Source organism: Geotrypetes seraphini, chromosome 6, assembly GCF_902459505.1.
Source record: "Geotrypetes seraphini chromosome 6, aGeoSer1.1, whole genome shotgun sequence".
In the NCBI taxonomy this organism is placed as follows: domain Eukaryota; kingdom Metazoa; phylum Chordata; class Amphibia; order Gymnophiona; family Dermophiidae; genus Geotrypetes; species Geotrypetes seraphini.
The window spans coordinates 154,549,980-154,576,640 of record NC_047089.1 but is presented as its reverse complement, the minus strand read 5'-3'; the positions used below and the strand labels follow the sequence as shown (position 1 = coordinate 154,576,640).

The 26,661-nt window shown below is 42.4% G+C and overlaps 1 protein-coding gene across 3 annotated transcripts in view; it reads right to left on the bottom strand.

Moving 5' to 3' along the window:
- Window positions 1-26,661, bottom strand: part of LIMS1 (LIM zinc finger domain containing 1) — a 111,129-nt gene that overhangs the window by 61,407 nt on the left and 23,061 nt on the right. The window contains exon 1 of one of the 3 annotated variants that reach the window (XM_033948866.1): window positions 8,284-8,615. The exons of 1 other annotated variant lie outside the window; for it this stretch is intronic. In XM_033948866.1, the coding sequence (XP_033804757.1) occupies window positions 8,284-8,471 (188 nt within the window). In that variant the 5' untranslated portion in view covers window positions 8,472-8,615. Of the gene's footprint in view, window positions 1-8,283; window positions 8,616-26,661 lie in introns of those variants that run through there. One more of the 3 variants, XM_033948865.1, reaches the window with a different exon arrangement.

Sequence of the window (26,661 nt, the reverse complement as noted above, 5' to 3'; positions counted from 1 at the left end):
CGCCTCTGTCGGGCGGGAAGGCACGTGCGCGGTGCGGCCTACTAGAACTTTCAAAGTTCTTAGAGTGCAATCACTCTAAAATTGTCCGTACCGGGGCTCCGTCGGTGCCGTCACCCATCAGTCAAGAATATGCTACCTGCTTGTTCTGGGATAAACGCTCTTGCCAAGTTTACAGTGACAATTCACATTCCGCCAGTTGGGCCAACACCTGCGGAGTCCCGCAGGGCTCCCCCCTATCCCCCACGCTGTTCAACATCTACCTGGTCACTCTAGGTAACCTACTGCAAAGCTTGAAGATCAAATTCTACATCTACGCCGATGACATCACCTTAATCTTTCCCCTAGCCAACATAACCCCCAAGATAAACAATCACCTAGCAACAATCCTAACGCAAATCGAACTCTGGATGGCCGATTTCAAACTGAAACTCAACTCAGATAAAATCAAATTCTTCCTGGCGAGTCCAAACGACAAAATCAAAGACCCTTCAATCTCCCTGAATGGCCAAGACTTTCCCATAACAAACTCCTTAAAAATACTAGGAGTGACTCTCGACCGCAACCTTACCTTCGAAACTCACACTGACCTCCAGGTCAGAAAAGGCTTCTCCACCTTATGGAAGCTAAGATCCATCAGAAAGTACTTCGATGCCCCCTCATTTCGATTACTTGTGCAATCCTCCATCTTAAGTCTACTCGATTACTGCAATATCATCTACCTGGGATCTTTCAAAAAAACCACTCAAAGATTGCGAATCATCCAAAACACAGCAATCCGACTGATCTTTGGACTAAAAAAAATGGGAACACATAACTCCCTACTACCAAAAACTTCACTGGCTACCCTTGGAAGCAAGAGTGCAATTCAAGTTCGCCTGTTTCTGTTTCAAATCCATCCTTGGCTCGGCCCCCCTTTACTTGGTACCCCATTTTATCGTAGACCATCCATCCAAACACACACGCAGAACCCACCTGTTTAGCTATCCTACTCTAAAGGCCTGCCGTTACAAAAGATATCTAAATAGAACTCTTGCCTTCCAAGCAGGTCAGCTCAATAACTGGCTGGCCCACATCATCTCACGCGCCTCATCCTACCTAAACTTCAGGAAACTACTAAAAACTAATCTATTTACCAGATTTATAACCTAATACCTCTATGCCCTACCCATGGCCCCTTCTATCTCACCATGTCCTGCACCCATTAAACTGCATCTACATCTGCTGATTGTACCCTCTCTGTTTTTACCTAAATGCCCATACCACTGTCTATACCCCTTTGTTATACCTACATTCTTAGATTTAACCTTATGCAGATTGTCTTGACCTTCTTTACTGTACTTTTTTACTCTGATTGTACCTTTCTCTGATTGCTCCATCTTTCGCCGATTGTACCATTTTTCTGATTGCTCCAATTCTCTCTAATTGTACCATTTTCTCCGGTACCTAGTTTCTCTGATTGTACCAATGTAACATTTCGCTGATTGTCCAGTCCTTCTTCATTGTAAACCGCCTCGAACTACTATGGCTTTGTCGGTATATAAGAAATAAATTATTATTATTAATCCAAAAAAACAATTCACAATCCCAACCAAGAAAGTGGACGAGGAAGTGGAGATTTCTAGTAGGAAATCAGTGGGCTCAGAGCAGTGTGGCTCATGCAGCAAGGAAAGGCCTGCAGAGCAAGAACAAGAGTGTATGGCCACATGGTGATGGAGAGCATTGGGAGCAATTGCTAGCTGAAATTCAGAGGCTGCAGGCAGGCATAAAATAGCTTAGAAGACAAATTGTATGGACTCATGTTTAGAGTAGAGGAATTAGAGAGAAGGGTCACAAAGGACTGGGGAGTTGGGAATAGAAAAGATGTTACTGCAGCTATAGCCTTTGCAGAGCCACATTTTGGATTTGTAGGTACTTGGAGTGCCACAGAAAAATTAGATAATGTCTTATTAAAGAAATGACAATTTTGCATGAGGTAAAACTCTTTATAGTTTATAAATCTTTCCTTTTGGCTAAGTCTTAATAATAATATTGTCATTTATAGCTACGATCAAGAAACTGTTTTATTTTACTTTTGTGATTATGATAAACATACCGAGGGCCTCAAAATAATACCTGGCGGGCCGCGAGTTTGAGACCACTGCCATAGAATAAAGTGATTTATCCCCAGAATAGATCCCGGCACTGAAATATTAGGATCTCAGAGTGGTGTGAAAAGAATACCACCTTAAAAGTTTGTAGGACAAATGCTAACAGAACTGAGTTCAGGGGAGCAGGACCAGAAGATTGAATTGGATTGGGCCCTAGCATTTCAGGTTAGAAGAGGGAAGGAAAAAACCCTCCTCTACCCTTTCTGGCTACAGTGCATACATACATTTACTACTAAGGAATGGATTCTGTGGCTTTATGCTCAGATGATGGTTATGATGCTGAAAAGAGACGGGAGAAAAGTCTACATTTAAAGAAGTTGTATCCTGAGCAGCCGAGTCTGAAGATGGATGAGAAGTGGAAGGACCTTTCTACATCAGAGTGCCTCAGCATTTTTTATATCCACAAACAAGACCTGGAATAATAGCACCTATGAACTTACATGTGGATTAGATGTGCTGAGGACAACCAGAAGTAGTTTTGCATGGATGAGAATGTAGTTGGGAAATGGCAAGCAGAGTGCAGTCATCAAAGGACACAGGTATGTGCAAATTTTTTTTTCGTGTGAGCAACAAGTTCTAAAAACTTGATTTGCATGTATTTTTGTGAGTGATCACGTAAAATCTGTGTACAACACTCCTAGAATTGTATGAGCGATTGCTCACACACTCTGCTTAGAGGAAACATAGCTGGCCTCTGCTTCTGAAATAGTCTAATGGAAAGAGATCCTAATATGTGTGGTGCAGTGGTTAGAATTACAGTCTCAGCACCCTGAGGTTGGGAGTTCAAATCCCATGCTGCTCCTTGTGACCCTGGGCAAGTCACATAATCCCCCATTGCCCCATGTACATTAAATAGAATGTAAGCCTACAGGGACAGATAGGGAAAAATGCTTGAGTACCTGAAAGTGAACCACTTAGGTTATAAATGGTATATAAATACTAAAATAAATAATAGAGGGAGTTAACTGGATTTCACGAAACAAAAATGGACTGGCTTGATGGGTGGAGGTGGCAGAAGTATAAGAAGATTGCTTGTAGATTAAATGAGCATGTCTAGAATGATTTGAGCCATGGGGCTTGTGAATGGCATACATATCTATAAGATCAATGGGTGTGTGGGGGGGGAGGGGTTGGAATTGCTCACAGGCAAAGGTTGCCACCTGTTCTGTTGACAGTAAGTAGGAAGGGAAGGAGAGGAGGTAATAAATAGAACATGGGATTTTGCCAGGTACTTGTGACCTGGATTTGCCACTGTGAAGATGGGACACTGGTCTGACCCAGAAAGGCTATTCTTATGTTCTTATTAAAAGTGGGCTTGACTGTCTTGGGCACATATGTTTGTGCGCATGCAGGTGTGTGTATGTGTGTGCACATTGAGGAAAGAGAAAATGCAATTTAAGAGGTTAGATTTTAAGCTCTGAAGTGGGCGCTAGAGGCCCCTTAATTAGCATGTCTGTGCGCATGTGTGATGTAAATGGTGCCAGATAATTAGAGTTATGGATAACTGACTATGGAAAGTGGAAAAGGGGAGAAGAACTGACTTTTGGGTTAAGGAATGTGAAAGGCGGGTGAATAACCTCATGCTAAAAAAAAAAAAAAAAAAAGTATGGTAGTCATGTCAGTCTACTCTAAAGGTTTATAAATTAAAAAAAAAAAAATCAAACAGGAACTAACTTTATATTTTATATATATATATATATATAATATAAAGTTAGTATATATATATGACTAGTTTTCAGAGGCCAAAACCACTAAGCCAGGACACTATACTCTAAATAGCAAGGAAGAGGTTTTGGCCTCTGAAAACTAGTCAAAAATACTCATATATTAAGTTAGACCAATAAAAAAGTATCTTATTTTCTGTTAATTTTTTTAATGTAGCAATTGTAATGTCAATTTTTGAAATTTACACCTGCTATCTTTACATACCAGTATGCTTCACTGTTTCTCTTTCTGTGGTGTTGCATTGTATGAAGTTTGGTACTGATATTCTAGTGCCCACTACACTGTTTACGATGCTGTCTTTTCCTGTGTGACTCCTGGATGTTAGTGCTACTATTGTATAATAGAATTGCTCTGAGTTTTGTATTGCTTCACAATATGCCTGGTGCTAGATTTCAGATTTAGCTCGTGCTTTTTTTAGTAGAAGCTCAAGGCACATTACATTCATGTACAGTAGGTATTTTCTTATTCTTGGAAGGCTTACAGTTTGTTTGTACATGAGGTAACGTGTTGTGACTTGCTCAAGATCTCAAGGAATGACAACAGTGGGATATGGACTCTGGGTTCCCTGGTTTTCAGCTCACTGCTCTGTTAGATAGTTAATTCAGAAAATGCATGTTCCAAACATATTTGATAACTAAACAAACAGTAAACTAAAGGCCAGCATATTTGAAGACCACCTACTTAAAAAAGACAGGTAAATCATTTTGTGTTACCAGTAACCACAGTATTTTTGTTACAGTATTGCTTAACACCACATGGCCAGCAGGAAGATACTAGACTGGGAAGCTAGGGCTGACTAAAAGTACTTATGCAAATTTCCAGAATATAGTAGAATCCTGATTAAACAACTTTCAGTTATCTGATGTTGGATTTTCCAATGGTCATTAATCTGGGCTCTTCCAACTCCCTCCCTCCCAATCATCAGTGCATCAGCTACACTTCCCAGAAGACCCCCCAAATTGTCTCCTCTTCTGTCCACTCACCCAAGCACAAGCACCCACACATACTGGATCCCCCTTCCTGTGCCTCTTCCCTTGCCAACCTATAAGCTCCCCTCAGGTCTTCCTCACAGTCTCTAGTAGTCTACTGGTGAAATTGGAATAGGAGTGATCCCCAGTCACTCCAGCCCTTACTGGCTCCACTTTCAAAATGGTTGCTGTGATACTGCCACCAAAGGTCACGGCAGCCATTTTAAGACTGGATCCTGTATGGGCAGGAGCATTCCCCAGTCACTCTTACACATACTGGCTCAAATTTCAAATTGCTGCAATCACCTTTGGTGGCAGTCTTGCAAGATTATTGTTGGAGTTTGCGGCAGCCATTTTGAAAAAGCAGAGATGGCATACGCATGAATGACTGGGGATCCTTCTGTCCTGATCTTACCATTGGATCATCAGGGCTTCCAAGGTAGGCCCAGGGGGGCTGATGCTGTTCAGTGGGATGGGTGGGAGGGATGTTCTGAATGTGGTGTTGGAGCGGGAGGAATGCAGTACACGTAGAATCTCCCTAGTATCCGAAATATTAGTTATCCAACCTGTTGCTTCTACATCAGAATGCCTCAGTATTTTTTATATCCACAAACAAGACCTGGAATACATTTGATAATCGAGACTCTACTGTACTGCAAATACTATTCTGTTTAATACCGTGTTTCCCTGAAAATAAGACTTACCCTGAAAATAAGCCCTAGTATGATTTTTGGGGTAGGTCTTAATATAAGCCCTACCCCAGAAAATAAGCCCCCAGAAAATAAGCAGCAGCGCTCTCCCCCCCCCCCCCACCGACCCATCTCTCCCTCCCATCCGAACCATGAGACAGAAATAAATGTACCTTATAATAAACTGGCAGTGTCAGCAGAGGAACAGACCAGGCCACGAAGCAGCCTGTCTAGATTGCTACCGAAGCTGCCATTTTGTTATAAGGTACATTTATTTCTGTCTCGCGGTTCAGATGGGAGAGATGGGTCAGGGAGGGGAGGGGGGTGCGCAGCAGGGGGAAGGATAGAAAGATGCTACACGGGGGGATGGGAGGAAGGGAGGGAAAGAAGCTACAAGGGATGGGAAGGATAGAAGCTGCAAGGGTTCTGCTGCACAGGGGGATGGGAGGGAGAGATAGAAAGACACTGCACAAGGGGATGGGTGAGAAGAGAGGAAAGATGCTGCACATGTGGGGGAGAGAAAGGAAATAGGAAGAATTGGGGTAGAGGAGAGGAAGGGAGAGATGATCATTGTATATGAAAAAAATAAGACATCCCCAAAAATAAGACCTAGTGCCTTTTTTGCTCCCAAAATTAATATAAGACAATGTCTTATTTTCGGGGAAACACGGTATATTGTATTATTTTGTGTGCATTATTTTGATTTTTTATCACATAATGCCCTGCGGTATATTCAGTGTGCATAATACCATTATTAACAGAGGTACAAGAATGAGAAAGCCGATACATTTGCACCAGAGATACAACGAAGGGGACCTTTCCTGCTGTGTTCACCAGTGCTCCCACTGCCCATCCAAAGGATTTTAATTTGTTCTATCACATTTTAACTTGTTTTATCACACACCATCTAGCTTTCAAACAACACAGTCAACTATCTATATATTGGGGGGGGAAATAGGAGCCCCAAGATGGGATGTTCACATTTCTCACGTTTAGTGTTTTAATCCAGCCCGCCAACCATAATCCAGCCCGCCAACCATTTAGTGTTTTAATCCAGCCCGCCAACCATCTGAACCCCACCTACCGGGAGCCCTACATACCTCCCTCCAGAGCAGCATCGGGCCGGCGGCCTTCTCTCATTGGGGAATTTCCTCTGTTGCATCACTGATGATGTCAATAGTAACGCGGCACACAGAAGGCCCCGACAAGAGAAGGCTGCAAAGCAGCCTGTTTAGAGTGCTGCCGACCTGATGCTGCTCTGGTAGGAGGTATGTAGGGCGCATGGTCAGTGGGGTTAGGATGGGAGGGAAGGATGGAAGGTCAGCGGGAGTTTGGCTGCGTGGCGGGGGCGGGTGCTCAAGGGTTCTGCTGCACAAAGGATGGGAGGGAAGGATAGAAGCTGGGCAAGGGTTCTGCTGCACGAGGATGGAGGGATAGAAAGATGCTGCAGAGTGAAGGCACAAGGGGATGGGTGAGGGGGAGGGAAGATGCTGCACATGTGCGGGAGAGAAAGGAAAGAGGAAGAATTGAGGTGAAGGAGAGGAAGGGAGATATGATCATGTACATTCGTTTTGTACAATAAGCCTTACATTTTCACGCTTTGCTACCTTTTAAAAACCAAAACCTTTTATGTTATGACGTTTACATTTAATTTATATTAGTTTACACAAACACTCCATCGCTCTTGGTCCGGCCCCTCTGTCAAATTTAAGAACCCATTGTGGCCCACGAGTCAAAAAATTTACCCACCCCTGGATTAGATTATATGTCTATTCTGTTCTTAAAGCTTTGCCCTTTTTTTCCCATCACTCCCTTTTTATACAGAGCAGGGGGACTAGATGCCTGACAAGTTTTCCAGATACATTTACACTTACTAAAAATAAGAGGCATACTGACTTCACAGCTAACCACTTTTCTTCTGCCAATTTCTATTTAACCACCGCAGTTTTGTCTCATACAAATTCATGCCATTCTATAGCCACAGGGAATAGAAGTAAATGTATAAATATTACATGCATAAATTTCACTAAAAGTAGTAAGCAAGGGTCACCATTTTAAAGTTTAAACTGCCACCTTAATGGTGTGAAATCCAATTGGTTATATAAAGCATAAAAAACATACCATCTACAGTATACAGTTTAATCTTTCTTATTTTTCTTCACCATTACCTACAAAATTTATAGGTTTTACTTTAATTACACTCAGACTTTTTCATCTAATGGTTGCAAGTCATGTTTTTAAATATTCATATACATCATGGCAGGTGAGCTACAGTTTAAAAATGTTTAATATTTTTTATACAAATGAGGTAAGATATTAAGGTATAGAGTAATTTTTCATACCAAAAAAATAGCTTTTTTTTCCCTGAAGAGTAATATAATTTCTATATTCCTGCATGATGTAATAATATGTCAATATAAATGGCATGTACCTTCCTTTACTGCTAAACCTAGATAGCTAAAAAATGTACATATATTTAACTTTATGTGACATAGAATTTTAAGCATTTCCCACAAATATTTCTAGTGCATCTTGACAATTTTATTAATAAAAACAGCAAGAACTGTATTAATCTATAGCATTTCAAGAATTACTATAAATGTTGGACACAGTTACCATTATACTACCGGCTTTTAGGCTGTGAACCTCAGTTTTAAAATATCGGCATAAAACAATTCTAAGAACACACTATCATATGAGCCCAAACATCAGCAATGCAATTTTGGAACCGCAATCTCCAAAATTTTAACTTACAATCTTGCATAAAAATCGCACAATTCTTTGTACATTTTCACGTCACTGCGTCTACGTTGCAAGTTTGATACAGGTTTCTCGCTTTCGATGTCATTTCTCTCATTCTGATAGTCGTGAGCAACCATAACATGTTGAATTTCTGAATTTTCGGGAATCATGTACGCTTGCCCTCTGTTCTGGAATGCCATCCTTTCTAATAGAATTCACAAATTCCTCTGTTCATAAAACGTGGCAATTATCCCCGTCAAAAACACCCAGGGTCTCAGTGATTTACTTCCAGAGTTTCAAGTCAGTTGCACAAGCTTTCCGATAGCACTGCTGCTTTTCCTTCTCATTAAGTTCAACTACTGAATGCCTGAACTGCCAGGCTTCAACCAACCAATGTGCACTAGCAGCAACTGTACACATTCCACTCTACTGAGGTCCCTTTGGACACTGTACTTTAATATCCTGAGGTAAAGAATTCCAAGCAGGCATAGTGGAAATTGCTTACTATAAGCTGTGACACACTAATTTATAGTTTGAGGTCCATAAGACCTTTACAGTACCTTCTGTTATGTAACTTTTATATCTAAAAACCTTTTAAATTAAATTTTATTCAGGAAAACAATTTTTTTTTTTTTAAACATACTTATTCGTTCTATCCAGGCTAGCTATATGGAGGGCAGGAAAGGGGCAAGTTGCCAAAGAGGGATGACTATTAGAGCAATTATTCCAAGCCTGCCAAGCTGAATGAGAGCGAGCTTACAGATTGTATTTGGGATCCCCTGCCTAATTTCTGCACTGGGACCTTAGCATGATTAACACGGGCCCTGCATTCTGTTAATCAACTATGGATATGATTTTTGAAATAGAGGCCATGCTATATTTAACAAACATTTCTCAGTACATTTTAGCGGTTTTTGTTATAAGTGCGCCAAAGTTCACTCCGTGTTAGTATTCCCTGAGGAAGGTGTTGTTCTAATACGCCGAAACTTGGATCCTAGTTGGGACTTTTAATTTTGAATAAAGATATTCCTTTTGGCTGATAAGACGCCTCCATTGCCTCTTTCTCTGTACTGGTTTTAGAATAGTGCTGCCTGATTTAGAAAAAAAAATTTTGATTCGATTCGATTCAGCCTACTGAATTGATTTTTCGATTCAATTTGATTCGATTTTCCTGCCCAATTGGGTGTTTTTGGGGTTTTTTTCCAAACATCCTGGTAGGTTTATTTTATAGCCTCTTCACCCTCTTTGCCCTATCCTACCCACACTGCGGTGGTGTAAACAAAATAAACAAAAAAGGCTTCGCCTCTCTGTTAAATCCTAGCTCACGTTCATGATCTAACACCAGCTCTGGCAGGATAGAAACATAGAAACATAGAAACATAGAAATTGACGGCAGAAAAGGGCTACAGCCCATCGAGTCTGCCCATACCAATGACCCACCCCCTGACTCCTACTCTCTCAGAGATCCCACATGAATATCCCATTTTCTCTTGAAATCTAACACGCTGCTGGCCTCAATCACCCTCTGAGGCAGCTCGTTCCAATGATCTACCACCCTTTCAGTGAAGAAGTACTTCCTCGCATCACCCTGAAATTTCCCTCCCCTGATTTTCAGCGAGTGACCTCTGGTTACTGAGGGCCCTATAAGACTGAAGATATCATCTTTCACCTCTATACGCCCAGTAATATACTTAAAGGTCTCAATCATGTCCCCTCTCTCTCTTCGCTCCTCCAGTGAGTACATCCGCAGTTTTTTTAACCTTTCTTCATACGTGAGTTCCCTGAGCCCCAAAACCATCCTGGTAGCCATTCGCTGAACCGACTCAATTCTCAACATATCTTTTCGGTAGTGTGGTCTCCAGAATTGAACACAATACTCGAGATGAGGTCTCACCATGGATCTGTACAGCGGCATTATGACTTCAGGTTTTCTGCTGACAAAACCCCTACGGATACAGCCCATCATTTGTCTTGCCTTGGACGATGCCTTCTCTACTTGATTGGCAGCCTTCATATCGTCGCTAATGATCACTCCTAAATCACGTTCCACCGTGGTCCTGGACAAGGTTTCACCATTTAGTGTGTAAGTTCTGTGTGGATTTTTTTTGCCTAGGTGCATTACCTTACATTTTTTAGCATTGAAGCCCAGCTGCCAAGTTGATGACCACTGTTCAAGCTGTTTTAGGTCCTGCGTCATAAAGTCAGGCACACTGCTTTTGCCAACTATGTTGCATAGTTTGGCATCGTCGGCAAACAGTGATACTTTTCCTCTAAGTCCTTGGGTCAAATCTCCTATGAATAAATTGAATAGAATCGGCCCTAAGACGGAGCCCTGAGGTACTCCACTCATCACTGCTGACGTTTTGGAGGGGGTACCGTTTACCATCACCCTTTGAAGCCTACCATCTAGCCAATCCCTTACCCATGTAGTGAATGTATCTCCTAATCCCATCGATTTTAGTTTGTTCAACAGCCTGCGGTGTGGGACGCTATCAAAAGCTTTGCTGAAGTCCAAATATATCACGTCAAGGGACTCACCGGCATCCAGATGATTGGTCACCCAATCGAAGAAGTCAATCAGATTAGATTGGCAGGACCTTCCCCTGGTAAATCCGTGTTGATGAGGATCACGTAAATTTTCTTCGTCTAGAATTTTGTCAAGTTCCTGTTTGATCAGTGTTTCCATGAGTTTGCACACTATGGATGTGAGACTCACCGGTCTATAATTTCCTGTCTCCGTTCTGCAGCCCTTTTTGTGGAGTGGAATTACGTTAGCTGTTTTCCAGTCTAGAGGTACCTTTCCTGTGCGCATGGAAAGATTGAAGAGTACGGATAGTGGTTCAGCCAGAACTTCACTCAGCTCTCTGAGTACCCTGGGGTGTAGATTGTCTGGCCCCATGGCTTTGTCTACTTTGAGTCTTGAAAGTTCGTGGTAGACGCTACTAGGTGTAAACTCGTAATCACGAAACAGGTCATTTTGGCTATCTCTTATTTGCAGTTGTGGACCATTTCCCGGTGCTTCACAGGTGAATACTGAGCAAAAGTATTCGTTTAGCAGTTCTGCCTTGGCAATATCAGATTCTGCGTAGTTTCCATCTGATTGCCTAAGGCGTTCTATTCCATTTTTGTTTCTCTTCCTGTCGCTAATGTACCTAAAGAAGGATTTGTCCCCTTTTTTAATGTTCCGTGCTAGATCTTCCTCTGTTTGAAGTTTGGCTTCCCTGACTGCCTTTTTGACAGCCTTAGATCTGGCCAGATAGTCTTCTTTTGCCTCCCTTTTCCCAAAATGTTTATAGTTGATAAATGCTTCTTTTTTCATTTTAAATCCGATATATTGCAATCACAAAACAGAAAATAAAATTATTTTTTCTACATTTTGTTGTCTGGTCATTATTCAAATCATGCTGGTCCCAGGCTCTGGATGTCTTCTGATCAAGGTCTCCTTCTTTCTTCTTTCTCGGTGCTAACCATCCATCTTCCATCTCTGTCCTCCCCTTCCGTTTCCCTTCCCTTCCCCGGAGGTCTGACATCTTTCCTTTTTTTCATCTCCATCCCTGCAGCAATGGACCCCACCATCCCCTGATCCACCATCTCTCCTTTTTTCAAACTACCCTTCATCCAGCATCCCACCACCCCAGAGGTACACCAGCTCTCCCTTTCTCTTCCCTACTACCCTCCTTATCCAGTATCTCTATCTCCCACCCCCTCCACACCATCCCTTTTGTCCAACTTCCCTCCCTTTCTGTTCCTTCCTTCCCTAAACCCCATTGTCCACCATCTCTCTCCCTCTCCTCTGTTTTTAGACCCATTATTTCTTCCCCCATGTACTTCTACACCAGGCCTGCATGTTCCCCCAGCTTCCCCTGAAGGCCTGCCCCCCCCTTGAAGGCCTGCATGCTTCCCCTGAAGGCCTGCATGTTCCCCCCAGCTTCCCCTGAAGGCCAGCATGTTCCCCCAGCTTCCCCAAGTTCTTGATGAGCTTAGCTACTAGGGACAACTTCGCTCAGGGAAGCTAGGCAACATTTTTAGGGCAAGGGACTTAAGGTACCTGGGACCCTTGGCAGCATTTTCAGAACTCCACATTCTGAAGGCCTGCATCAACCACATTCTGAAGGCCTAGCCTCCCCCCTCCCCCCCCACCAAAGGCCTGTATGTTCTTCCCAGCTTCCCTGCTCTTACCTTAACAATACAGCAGCCTACAGGATCGCCGGTGCTGTAGCGATCCTTGCAGCTGCTGTCATCATCAGCGGCACATTCCCTCTGCCACGATCCTGCCCCTGACGTCAGAGGAGGGGCAGGACCGCGGCAGAGGGAACGTGCTGCTGATGACGACGGCAGCTGCAAGGATCACTACAGCACCAACAATCCTACAGGCTGCCGTATTATGTTAAGGTAAGAGCGGGGAAGCTGGGAGAACATGCAGGCCTTTGGAGGAGGAGGATGCAAGCCTTCCTGACCAATCCTCCCCCATCGCCCCCCTAAAGCGATAGCGGCAGTGGACAGCTAGCAAGAGGCAGCGCTGCCGCTCCTGCTTTAGCAAGGCACGGGGAGGAGTGTCAGTCACCGAATTGGGAGGCCAATTTTTTTTAAAAAGCAAATCGATTTGAATCGATTCACCCGATTCGAATCGATGAATCAATTCAAATTGGAAATCGGGCAGTACTATTGCAGGCAATATTCAGCCACCAACAGCCATGGACTGAATCAGACCCAGATACTCAATGCTGGGTCACATCTAAGGACTGGGATTGAATATGTAGATCTTCAGTCAACCTGAACTTATGCAGGTGAATACCTAATTGACAAAGATAGGACCACATAAAAAGCAGTCCTATGTAGAATATAAGAACATAAGAATTGCCATACTGGGATAGATCATCAATATCCTGTTTTTAACGGTGTCCAATCCAGGTCACAAGTACCTGGCAAAATCCCCAAAACAGATTTTATGCTGCTTATCCTAGAAATATGCAGTGGATTTTTCCAAGTCCATCTTAATAACCTACCCGGTTAGGTATGAAGGCTCCAGCATAACTAGCACAGATACCAAAATATGTTCCAGCCCTATCCCGAGACCTACCTGACAGTAACTGGACAATTGTCACACAAGTAATAATTAATTAGTAACAAAATACACTCTCCAACTAAGTTTGACCCAAGGGCTTCAATAAAAGGGTGGAATGGTGTGCTTTTTACGAATTGGTCATTATGAATACAGCTAGCAGGTGACGTTATACCATCGGAAATGATAACACTGGAAGTTGAGCTGAAGACTTGCATCTTGTGACATCCGTGACCATTACCATGATTTTGGAAAGTGTTGGGTACCACAGCCAAGTCAAAAGGGAGGACCTGGAACTGAAGTGTCTGTTCAATACATAGACATGCACTTATGGGGTTCCCAAATGGCAAGGTGGAGGTTAAGTATCTAACCAAAAAACAAGACCACCCTGTAGAAAACCAGAAGGAAACACAAAAAGTAGGGATGTGCAAATGGCCTTCCAATAAAAGTGCCGTACAGTTCCCAAGAGGTAAGGCAACAATCTCAAATTTGTTCAAAGAATCAAATGTAAAATGATTTGACAGAGAGCCATATTTCAGCGTATGACTACGGTAAATCTATGAAGTCAGAAACTTGCCTGGATGAACTAAGGATATTAATGGCCACAAGGTTTCCATGCAGAAATGCTGGACTCAGCATTAACTCTCTTGAGATCTAGGATGAGTGTTATACATATACCCCCTTTTTGGGAGCCACAAAATAAACAAAGGAAGGTCCTTGGCTTTTTGCTAGCCAGAGAAAGTAGCAGGTGTTCTCCAAGGACAGCAGGCATATATTCTCACATGTGAAGCTGACATTATCCATGGAACCTGGTATGAATACTATCAAGTGCATTGCAGCTAAGTTTTTTAAGGTACAGCACATACTGCGTGCATGCCGATGCATTCTCGCCTGACAGTGGCTCATGGGACCTATAAGTCAGTAACAAAGCTAAGAAGTCAACTAGGGGAGGTGGGTGGATTGCAAGAATATATACCCGCTCCAGTTAAGTACCTTCTACTAGTTCAACCACAGGAAGGGATGGATGCTCCTTTAGCTCAATAGTTGCCTCTGGTTTGGGACTGCAAATTTACAGGTTCCATCAAGCAGAAAAGAGTATTTGGCATTGCAAAGCACAGTAAGCATGGAATCTACACAATTTGTGGTAAGACAAAAGCACTTTGTATAAGATGCCAAACAAATCCAACAACAAATATGTTATATTAAAGAAGTTTCATGCTTGCTCAGTGAGTGGGCTTTCGAGTGGGGTCTGGGGGGTGGCTTTTTTGGACGTTTGGGAGAAAATGTAAAAGGTGGGGTTTGCACTGACTCTAGGTGGGGACACTTCTCGTATTTCCTGCTGATGGCCTGTACTGGGGGTTCTCGTATTTTGATTTCCTTAGACTTTGTCAGCTGCTCTTGTATACCTTGCGGTATTTGCTTGTCTGTTCCGGAATTGTTGACTCCTGGCTATTTGTGTAACTTCACTGTTAATAAACATATTAAAAAAAAAAAAAAAAAAAAAAGGCAACAACAAATATGGTCCCATGTGATAAGACCTTTTCATTTTGCTCTGCATGTTTACAGTGCTCACTACATACATTCTACTTTGTTGTCTTACGTTGCACAAAATGGATTTTGCCCATTATTTAATCTGGTATCTTAAAGCATTCTGCTTCATTTTTTCAATCATGTTCCTTATATTCAACTTGATGTATTTTATCTGTTCTATGTATTACTTCTTTCCCTGCCATGCCGGTATTTTCTGCATTATATTGTAAATGCTTTCTGTCTTTATCTGTTTTTAAGTCCATTATTCTAATTTGTATTTTATCTGTATCCCATGTATTAGCTCACCTTGTTGTGAACCGCCTAGAACTTTTTCAGTATGGCGCTATATAAGAATAAAATTATTATTATTATTATATGCCTTATCGGAGAACTACAGATGCAAGTATAAATTAACTACCGTAGATGGTTATGCAAAGCTCCACTAACATCAAATTGTTAATCTACAAGTTCACTGAAAAGTCAAAAATGTCTTTCTTAAACCTTTGACAGTAATACAAGTTACAAAAAAGCCCTTTTAGAACATCTTTTCCACACCTTCTCCGAAGATTATAGCAACTGTATGCATATGAAAATGAAATCATCCGTGGTGAGTCATTCTAGTCGTTTCGCTTCATTCCACAAACTAATATGCCATCTAAACAAGGTACTTGGCAACAGCTGCTGTACCTGATGATTTTTTATTGCAATCTGGTCAGATGACCCCATTGCTGTCACAATTACTCCCAAAAGATCAATGGTGCTCATTTATATCATTGTGAGTTACTTTACAATACTGATGTATTTATAATCAAGCTGTAGAAGAGGAATTAGTTTACTGGCTGGCAAACAGCCAAGGGACACAACTCTATTTACTATTAGCTAGCTAAAAGAAAAATTCTATCAAAGGGGTATTACCAAGTACTGACTGAAAGGTATTCAAATTTTGATACCTGCTATACTCACTTTTATATATTTAAAAAGAAAAAAAAAAAAAAAAATATATATATATATATATATTTCTAATTTGTTAGCATCAGCAAATAGCTATTTTGCATAAATTGCAAAGAAACACCATGTTTAACTGTTCACCATTAGAAGTGGAACCTTGTTTTGTGAGCATAATTCATTCCAGAAGCATGCTCGTAAACCAAAGTGCTCGTATATCAAAGCGAGTTTCCCCATAGAAAGTAAGGGAAACTCGCATGATTCGTTCCACATCCCAAAACGATCCCCCCCCCCCCTCCACCGAGGCCACTAATGCGCTTCCACCCCACCCCACCAAAACCACCCCACATCCTAAAAAGACCCCACCACCGAGGCCACTGGCGCGTTTCCACCCCACCCCCGGGAACCGCTTCTCCTACCCCACCCCCGAGAACCAGCATGCTCAAGGTCTTCTGGCTCCCGTTCTCTCCGAGATTCTAATGAGATTCTCAGAGACACCGAGAATCTCATTAGAATCTCGTAGAGAGCAGGAGCCAGAAGTGTCTTAAAATGAGAGCTAAGCAATTCTCTCATTTCCTTAGTTCAATAATTTTTATTGAGCATTAAGCAAGAAAATACAAAAAGCAGTTCGGATACAAAATGTCAGGGCAGAACACTTAGTATAGCAAATATTCATAACCACAATCAACATTAAATAAACTAAATCTTTCCTAAAGCACTATATCCTGTCCCAATTTGACACATTTTTTCAAACTAGTCAAGTCAATTTTCTCATCTTTTACATCTGGGAAAAGATGACTATATAGTAGATCCAAAATGTTGATAATGGCCAATTTTTCATGTCATGTGTATTTAAGCAGTCTGCAAGAGTTACATGTTTGAAGTTCTGTAATTAAAAAAAAAAAAAATGTTTACACGAAAGCAAGGGGTTTGGATTGTTGCAGTACAAATTGTTTGCTCTAACAGAATTAAAAATCTGATTTCTGGGGGGCGCTGCTGAGCCCACACGAGATGGCAGCATAAGACCACAGCTCCCTTAATCTCCTGCCTTAAAACGAAGCAAACGGCGAAATAATCTGAGCAATTCAAGAATCGAACGATCGCACTTGATCATAAAGTTGTGGGGTATAATTAAAACCAACATTGCAAGCTCCAAACATCAGCGATGGCAGATAAAAAGGTGGGTAAACGGCACAAGCCAGACCCCGTGTCCCCGTCTAAGACACCACTTCCTGCCACATCGGAGGACACAAATCGCGAGATTTTAAACGAGTTAAGAGAATTAAAAGAATTGGCAGCAGACACTAAAACGAGCACAGACGAAATAAATGAAAAACTGTCTGCTTTAACTGCCGATTTTACCCACATGCAAACACGTGTCTCCACACTCGAATCCAAGATGGAGGCGTCCTCTGTACAAATCACTGAGCTCCGCAGACAAACTAACAGAATAAATCTGCTAGAACAAGAGCTGGAAGATAGTAATAACCGCTCCAGACGCTGTAACTTGCGCATATTAGGTATTCCAGAAAATGTGCGTGACTGTGATCTAATAAAGCACCTTGAAACATTGCTGCCCAAACTGCTTGACATCACCTTTCAACGTGATTTTGAAATAGAAAGAGCTCACCGAGTACCCTCTTCCCGTATGCCTGCTGACCGCCGGCCCAGACCAATTGTACTCAAATTGCTGAGATACCAACATGTGCTGGATATCCTTCAAAAAGCAAAGATAAAATCTCCGATTCAGCATGAGGGAGCCACAATACTGTTTTTCCCTGACCTGAGCAAGGCCACAGCCTCTAAACGCAAACAGCTCCTCTCCTACAGGCCACAACTCAAAGCTTTGAATGCTAGATTCGGCATGATGTATCCAGCACGACTAAGAGTGACATTAAACAACCAAACTAAAGATTTTACTGTCCCGGAAGAGCTGGCTACATACATTGAACTCCATTCACCAACACCGATTAATCAGGTTTGAATGGCCCCATGATTTTTCTGGTATGCCTCAGTGTCTCATAGAATCTCATTTAACTGTTTAGCTGCTGCTTTGTATTTGTTTATGGATTTTGCTTTCACCATAGACTATGTGGTGTCTGCTCACTCCACTATTTGCATTGCTCATGCTTATATAGAGATGTGATAAGTTACGTTTGCTTGTTAAAAATACTGACAAGATTGGGAGTTTTGGTTTTCTCTCTCTGCCTCTCTGTTAACTTAGCTGTACTCACGCTGTGTTATAGAGGTGCACTCTTCTGCACCATAGCTTACCAGATGTACACCTTACAGATAGAATTGTTATGGCTCTCTCATGAACTGCTCAGAACATGTATAATGGTATGGTTTGATACCAGCTCTGTGACATTTTCTCCATCATTAATATGCATATGTGAATGCCTGCTTGTATATGTTATTATACCACAACATTACAATGTCTTTTAATATCATTTCATTGAACACAAAGGGTCTCAATAATAAAGTGAAAATGAAAAAAATCCAGACATATATAGACACATTTAATCCTGATATAGTTATGCTTCAGGAAACTCATCTTAATAAGGAACTCTCATCGAAAGTCCATTTCTCATGGTCTTTGAATCCTTTTTACTCTCCTGCTTATGACCGTAAGGGAGGGGTAATCACCTTAATCCGCAACAGACCAGACCTCACAATAATTTCTTCAGCTACAGACCTTAATGGAAGATGGGTCAAAGTTAAATTTAATATAGCAGGTGAGACTTATTGCCTGTTGAACATCTACGGCCCCAATATTGATAAACCTGAATTTTTTCATGAACTGAAAGCAACAATACTAGAAGACATAGACTCACGTGTGATACTAGCGGGAGACTTTAATATGGTACTGAACCCACTAAGAGACAGAAAATCTAACTGTGCCTACAAAAAAACCAAAGCTTGGTACGCATTACAAGATCTAATCACTGATTCCTCACTCCTTGACATCTGGAGACAGATGCATACTAATGACAATTCTTACACATTTTTCTCCCCCCCACATTCATCATACTCACGTATTGATATGTTTCTGATCAGTGCCTCTCTCACAAATTCAGTTGTTAAATCTGATATCTCTCCTATCTGTGTCTCAGATCATGCAGCCATTACTATCTCACTCAAATGTTGTTTGACTTCACCTTTACCTAAACAATGGCGCTTTAACAACTCGTTGCTACTGGATTCACACTTTTGCACCCTGATGAAATCCAGGATAGAAGAATACTTTCAACATAATAAACCTGAACACACTACCTGGATATGTTGGTGGGATGCCTTCAAGGCATATATCAGAGGTATTACCATTACCTACACAGCACATAAACATAAACAACTGAAAGAGAAGACCAGTCTCCTAGAACGTGAGATATTAACTTTGGAGAACAATCATCAGAACACACCTACTGATGTTTCCATATTGATTCAACTAAATAAAGCGAGATTTCGCTATAATTCTCTATTGAGCCACAGAGCGTCGCAGGAGATAATGCAGCAATCAGCATCATATTTTGCAGGGAACAATAAATGTGGGTCACTACTGGCCAAATATCTTAAAGGACGCAGAGAAAAATCCACTATTGCGGCCATCAAAGTGAATACAGGCGACGACATCACTGATCCAACAGACATATCCCAAGCCTTCATGGAATACTATCGCACTCTTTATACATCAGAAATCCAATCACCACACAGAACTAAGGAATTCTTAGAACATATTCCGCACAATTGTCTTTCCTCAGACGACAATGACATATTGGATGAACCAATAACCCTTGCAGAAATTTCATCAGTAATAAAATCTATGGCACTCAAGAAAACTCCAGGACCAGACGGACTGACGGTGGAATACTACCGAGAGTTCCAGGATGTTCTGGCTCCATATTTCTTACAATTTATTGAACACCTCATGGAAACTGGTGAAGCTGCTGGATCATTCACAGAGGCGACAATTATTGTCCTCCCCAAACCGGATAAGGATAAGAAAATCATATCCAACTACAGACCATTGTCATTAATTAATGTAGACGCGAAGATCTACGCCAAATTATTATCTACACGGTTGCAAAAAATCATCACTAAACTTATATCAGCAGACCAAACTGGATTCATTAATGGTCGATACTCCTGTGAGAATACACGTACCTTCTCTCACGTTCTTACACATGCACATGCCCAGCATCAGGACATTCTCGCAGTAGGGCTAGATGCTGAGAAGGCATTTGACCGTATTGAATGGCCTTTCCTCTTCCAAACAATGCGCTGGTATGGTTTCTCTGAGCATTACATTACCAAAGTTAAGATTTTATATTTCAAGCCTTCCACCAGAACATATGTCAATGGTCGCCTATCAACACCTTTTCATCCAACTAGAGGAACTAGACAGGGGTGCCCCCTTTCGCCACTCCTCTTTAATCTGGCACTCGAGCCCTTGTTACAAAATATACGTCACGATACGAGGATTACCGGTCTAAAGATGGAAAGTCATGAACTCAAATTATCGGCGTACGCAGATGATGTTCTGCTGTACATGACCCCTGCTTCATTCCCTCACCTGCTGGAAACCATCAAGGAATATGCTGCGGTATCAGGTTATAAATTGAATACGGGCAAGACAGAGGTGATGTCGATCACTTGCCCGGCTGCTGAATTTGACATAACATCACATGGGGTTAAATGGTCTTCTTCCTCTATGAAATACTTAGGAGTGCTCTTTGGTCCTACCATAGCTGAATCTATACAACTAAATTGTGCTCATCTCCTGGAAATTCTTAAATCGACAGTAACTAAATGGTCTCCCCTGACGCTGACCTGGTGGGGAAGACTTGAGACCATCAAGATGATGTTGACCCCTAAAATCAACTATATACTTTACATGCTTCCATTTCAATTGCCCTCTCATTTTTACAAACAAGTTGATTCCATACTCACGAAGTTTTTATGGAACTCTAAACAACCACGCATTGCGTTAAACAAATTGAAGGCTCCACGTAAATCTGGAGGGGTTAACTTTCCGTCATTTACTCACTACCATAATGCATTCATCATGAGACAATGGTCGCTGGGGCATTACCTTATGAATAGAGATCCTGATCCTCCAACATGGATACTGATTGAACGTGAGCTATATGGGGAACATAGACTTCAACTATTGGCGGGTGCATTACTGCCTAAAACAGATGCCACTGATCCTATTCTTCAAGCATATAAATCAGCCATCCATAATCTTGACTTAACTTTTAAGGATAAATGGGAAACATCGACCCTGATTCCTATTTGGAGGAATGATCGCTTTAAAATCCAAAACTCAATTGTATCCTGGAAAGAATGGCAGGGTTGTGACATTTGGACTGTGCAAGATTTAATGACTGCAGCTGATTGGACCCCGTTTCAACTACTTGTTGAGAACAAAGGAATTCCTGCTACTCAACATTTCAGATGGCTACAACTTCTGCATTGCATTCGAAATGCCATACCTAAGATACTCACTTCCAATGTTGACTCTGGTCTACGAAGTTTTCTACATAAGAACAACGGACAGATACTTACCGCATCAATATGGTATAAAATACTGCAGATGACAGCTTTCCCTGGATCTACGGAACTAGAACAGAAATGGACTTACAAACTCAATCTCCCATCCGATGCTATTGATTGGGAAGAGCTCTGGAAGATCTTCTTCAAATCCATTCGCTCAGCTTCCCTATTGCAATCTATTTACTTTGTGATTCACAGAGCTGTATGGACCCCACAATTGTCCCATAAAATTGACAAAAAAATATCCCCTCTCTGCTGGTCTTGCAACTCAGATGAGGGCTCCTTGGAACATTTACTTTTCTCCTGTTCACACGTCCAAATATTTTGGGATAGAGTTTGGGAAACTGTTTGTGCAGTTCTTCAGATACAAGAAACAAGGTCACCTGCCATATTCATTGGTATGAGTCAGTCATTATCCACCCCCATATCTAAACCCTCAGAATGTTTACTTACCATTATGTTGGCGCTAGCCTTACAAACAATTTTATATTGCTGGAAGGATCTCACTAAAGTTGAGTTCCACATGTGGTGGAATACTCTTTGTAACACTGGTAAATATGAAAAAATCTACGCTGAAAAATCTCATCTAATGTCTAAATATTATGATATATGGAAACCATTACTTGATTACTGTTCTGATTGACCTTTTTGTGTCTTTACCATATGTATATTTCATAGGATATATGTACTTAGAAAATTTAATGTGAGCAGGATATAAATTGTACACAAATGCGTTCATGTGCATGTCTGAGTTGTTGGAGAGATAACTGTGATTATTTGTACATCTTTTCATAAAATTTTGTATTTCTTCTTACCATAATCAATAAAAATATTTGAACTTAAAAAAAAAAAAAAAAAATCTGATTTCTTTTTCTAATCATCTTTTCTAAGAGATGGCCATATATAAAGATGGTTAATAATTTCCAATATATAAATAATGAATATGGTCTGTTTTTCTATGGTATGCTTTGCTTAAGCCCTCCCTCCAACATCAGCACTGTCATCGGGGAAGACTTCCGGTCGGCTATGTGTGCTGCTGCAGGGCAGATAGGAAAAGAAGATGAGCCTGCGGCTCCAGTTACATTGAACCCCGCAGGATCCCCAAAACCACAAGGGGCATCCCCACAGGATCCCCGCGACCAAAAGGGGGAACCCGCGGGATTCCCGTCGTCTCCATTCCCATGCAGCTCTCTAATGGGTAGTAACTAAGTACTTGTACTTCGTTACAGTACTTAAGTACAATTTGCAGTACTTTTACTTGTAATGTGTTACATTTTTTTGCCATACGTTTTACTTGTAACTAGTCACAAAAAAGCAGTACTGTCCTACTTCATAACAAAGTTTTAAAAGTGCATATGTGAATATAAGTATTTTCTAGGACCATACCTCTGCTTCTTCCCCTCTCTAAAGGCTATGTCAAATCTGGCTAGCAGCTGATTTGACCCAAACTTCTGGTCTCAAAAACAGGAAGTTCAGACTCAATCAGATGCAAGCCAGGTTCTGACATCACTTGTGGTTACAGAACCCTGCTCAGTCTGTTGGCCAGGTTATTGGATTTCCTCAGTATGTGGCCCTGAGAACCATTCCATTCTGGACAGCCCAGGACCACATCCTGATGGCTTCCTGACATAAAGAGTACAGTCCTAGTCCCCCTTGCTTGTTGGTGTAGTACAGGGAAACACAAAAGTCCACCACAATAGTTTCACAAAAACAAACCGCAGAGCAAAAAAGGAAAAGAGAAGTGGAACTAGTATCTTGTTACACGATTTATTACAGAATGGTGCAAAAAACACAATAAAATATACAATGTTCAATGACATGAGATACACAGTATAATAGTGGCATAGACCCGACACAGGTCATTGGATACTGTATATTTTATTGTGTTTTTTTACACCATTCTGTAATAAATCATGCAACAAGATACTAGTTCCCCTTCTCTTTTCCTTTTTTGCTTTGTTAGTGTAGTACATCACAACCTGGTTATCTGTCTGAATTTGTATAATTTTGTTGAGTAGCCAGTCTCTGAAAGCCTTTAGAGCAGACATGGGCAGACTACGACCCACGGGCCATATCCGGCCTGTTTAGTTTTTTTAATCCGGCCTGCCGACTGCAAACCCTACATACCTCCCTCCAAAGCAGCATCATTCCAGCAGCACTCTTAACAGGCTGCTTCGCGGCCTTCTCTCATTGGGGAATTCACTCTGCTGCATCACTGATGATGTCATCAGTAACGCAACACATGGAAGGCCCTGACAAGAGAAGGCCACCAGCCCAACGCTGCTCCGGAGGGAGGAATGTAGGGTTCGCAGTCGGCAGGGTTTGGATGGGAGGGAAGGATAGTAAGTGGGAGTTTGGTTGCGAAGCGGGGGCGGGTACTCAAGGGTTCTGCTGCACAAGGGATGGAAGGAATGAAAGGATGGATGGAAGCTGGGCAAGGATTCTGTTGCACAGGGGGATGGGAAGGATAGAAAGATGCTGCAGAGGGAAGGCACAAGGGGATGGGTGAGAAGGTAGGAAAGATGTTGCACATGTGGGGGGGAAAGGAAAAGAGGAAGAATTGGGGTGAAGGAGAGGAAGGAAGACATGATCATGTAAATTCGTTTGTACAATAAGACTTACGTTTTCATGCTTTGCTACCTTTTAAAGACCAAAATCTTTTATGTTATAACATTTACATTTCACACAAACACTCCATCCATCTGCTCTTGGTCCGGCCCCTCTGTCAAATTTAAGAACCCATTGTGGCCCACGAGTCAAAAAGTTTGCCCACCCCTGCTTTAGAGTGTTTCAGATTGTCTGGAGTTCCAAGAAATTGATATGAAAATCCTTCTCCTGCACTGAACATGAATCTTGAGTATGAAGCCTACCCAAATGAACTCCCCATCCCAAATTGAATGCATCTGTTAACACTTTGTGATGCTGAGGAAATTGTAATGAGAGTCTCATGGTCAGATTGGACTGAATTGCCCACCAGAGAAGGGATTTTAACAGGTATATATGGATGACCAATGGAAAGCTACGGTTCAACTGGGCTGTTCTCATGTGTAAATGTGCCAAAGGAGTGATATGCATTGTGGAAGCTATGTAGCCTAGCAACCTCAACATCTGTCGAGCTTTGACCTGGCTCTGTGGATGACGTCACCCACATGTGAGATTACTCTGACCTACTTCTCCTTGGAGAGCATGTGTTAGAACAGTTAAACACTGAGAATTTAGGTAGAAACCATCTTGAAAAAGCTAAGGACCAAAGATAAAACCAAGTCACTACTTTTTAAATATACTGTACTTACCAATATTTCTAGTCAGCTAAAACAGTTCATTTATGCATCCTACGAGTATAAGAAACCATTTTGGAAACTAAACCTTTAATAGGTGTTCAAAACAAACAAATAAACCACAAGTTTTCCTGTGGGTATTTGTGAGTCTACAATCATTATGGGGAGGCTGAAAATTATATCTTAAATGATTGACTGAAAAGTAGTAAATCTTGAAAGTTATTTTATCAAAGCAATTTAAAAATGTTTCTAATCTGCACTTAATTACTAACACACTTGGTTAAAAGTCTCAAAAAGGAGCATGCCCTAATTCATGCAGTCTGTATGGGGCTATTTGTGCTGTTAAAGATAGTGGGGGCCAATCAGATCTAGCATCTGACGTGTAATATGGGAGAATCTTGTAAATATGGCTTTCCCTCTGGTGCAGGGAAGTTAAAGGATAGCAGCTTAACTAAATTTTATAAAATATTGTGAAGTTATGGCATAAGTTAGTCACCACTTGTATTTCTAAATACAACTTTCAGAGGAGTGTTCTTTTAAGTAGAGAATGACATGGTGAAAAAATTGGTCCCCATCACCGCCCCGTCCCCGTCTCACCATCCCCGTCACCGCCCCATCCCCATCTCACCATCCCCGTCACCGCCCCGTCCCCGTCTCACCATCCTCTTCACCGCCCCGTCACCGCCACTGCCACCCCATTCACCGCCCCGTCACCGCCACTGCAATCCCATTCACTTTTCTTTATTTACGTATAAAGGAAACATTCTTTAAAACTTTAAAACTTAGTTAAATATTAGTTAATAACTATACAAAAACAAAACACGCAGAGAAAAAATTAATTAATAAAAATTCTCAAAACTGACACATTTTGATCACTAAATTTAAAATAGTTATTTTTCATACAGTTTTTCAATCACTAATCTTCCACCACCCCTGGGGCTAGCAATGCAAAAACAAACACGACATGTACTTTAAATGCTGCCGTGATTAGCATAGTGACCGCGGCTACGGCTGCAAGTCTCCCCTCCCCCCAGCGATCACGGCAGGAGGGCACCCAACCCCTCCTGTAGACCCCCCCAACGGCCCTCCCGACAATCGCAGCAGAAGGGTACCCAACCCCTCCTGCCGGTCCTCCCAATGGCCTCCCCTAAGATCGCCGGCAGGAGGGTACCCAACCCCTCCTGCTGGACCCCCCCCCAACGAACCCTCCCACCCCGGAACCCCCTTAGTCTTACTTTCCAAGTTGGACCGGACGGCTCCTCACACGTATGGCCAGCAGGCTTGCCTCCGTCCAAATGAGGCGGGCCCGCCCCTACCCTGCCCAACCCACAGGATCCTAGGGCCTGATTGGTCTAGGCACCTAAAGCCACTCCCGCTATAGGAGGGGCCTTAGGTGCTTGGGCCAATCAGGCCCTAGGATCCTGTGGGTTAGGCAGGGGAGGGGAGGGGCGGGCCCGCCTCATTTGGACGGAGGCAGGCCTGCTGGCCAGACGAGCGAGGAGCTGTCCAGTCCAACTTGGAAAGTAAGACTAAGGGGGTTCCGGGGTGGGAGGGTTCGTTGGGGGGGGTCCAGCAGGAGGGGTTGGGTACCCTCCTGCCGGCGATCTTAGGGGAGGCCATTGGAAGGCAGGGGAGGGGCGGGCCCGCCTCATTTGGACGGAGGCAGGCCTGCTGGCCAGACGAGCGAGGAGCTGTCCGGTCCAACTTGGAAAGTAAGACTAAGGGGGTTCCGGGGTGGGAGGGTTCGTTGGGGGGGGGGTCCAGCAGGAGGGGTTGGGTACCCTCCTGCCGGCGATCTTAGGGGAGGCCATTGGGAGGACCGGCAGGAGGGGTTGGGTACCCTTCTGCTGCGATTGGCAGGAAGGGTTGATCTGACAAATGAGGAGCACGGTGAAACACAGGTAAATAGCGGTTCCTAGAAGGGGGTACATTGGCCCGCAGGGACAAACCTGTTCACCGTTTCCGCGGTCGGTGAAAGGCCTTGTCCCCGTCACCGCAGCGACTGCTAGTTTTCTTCCCTGT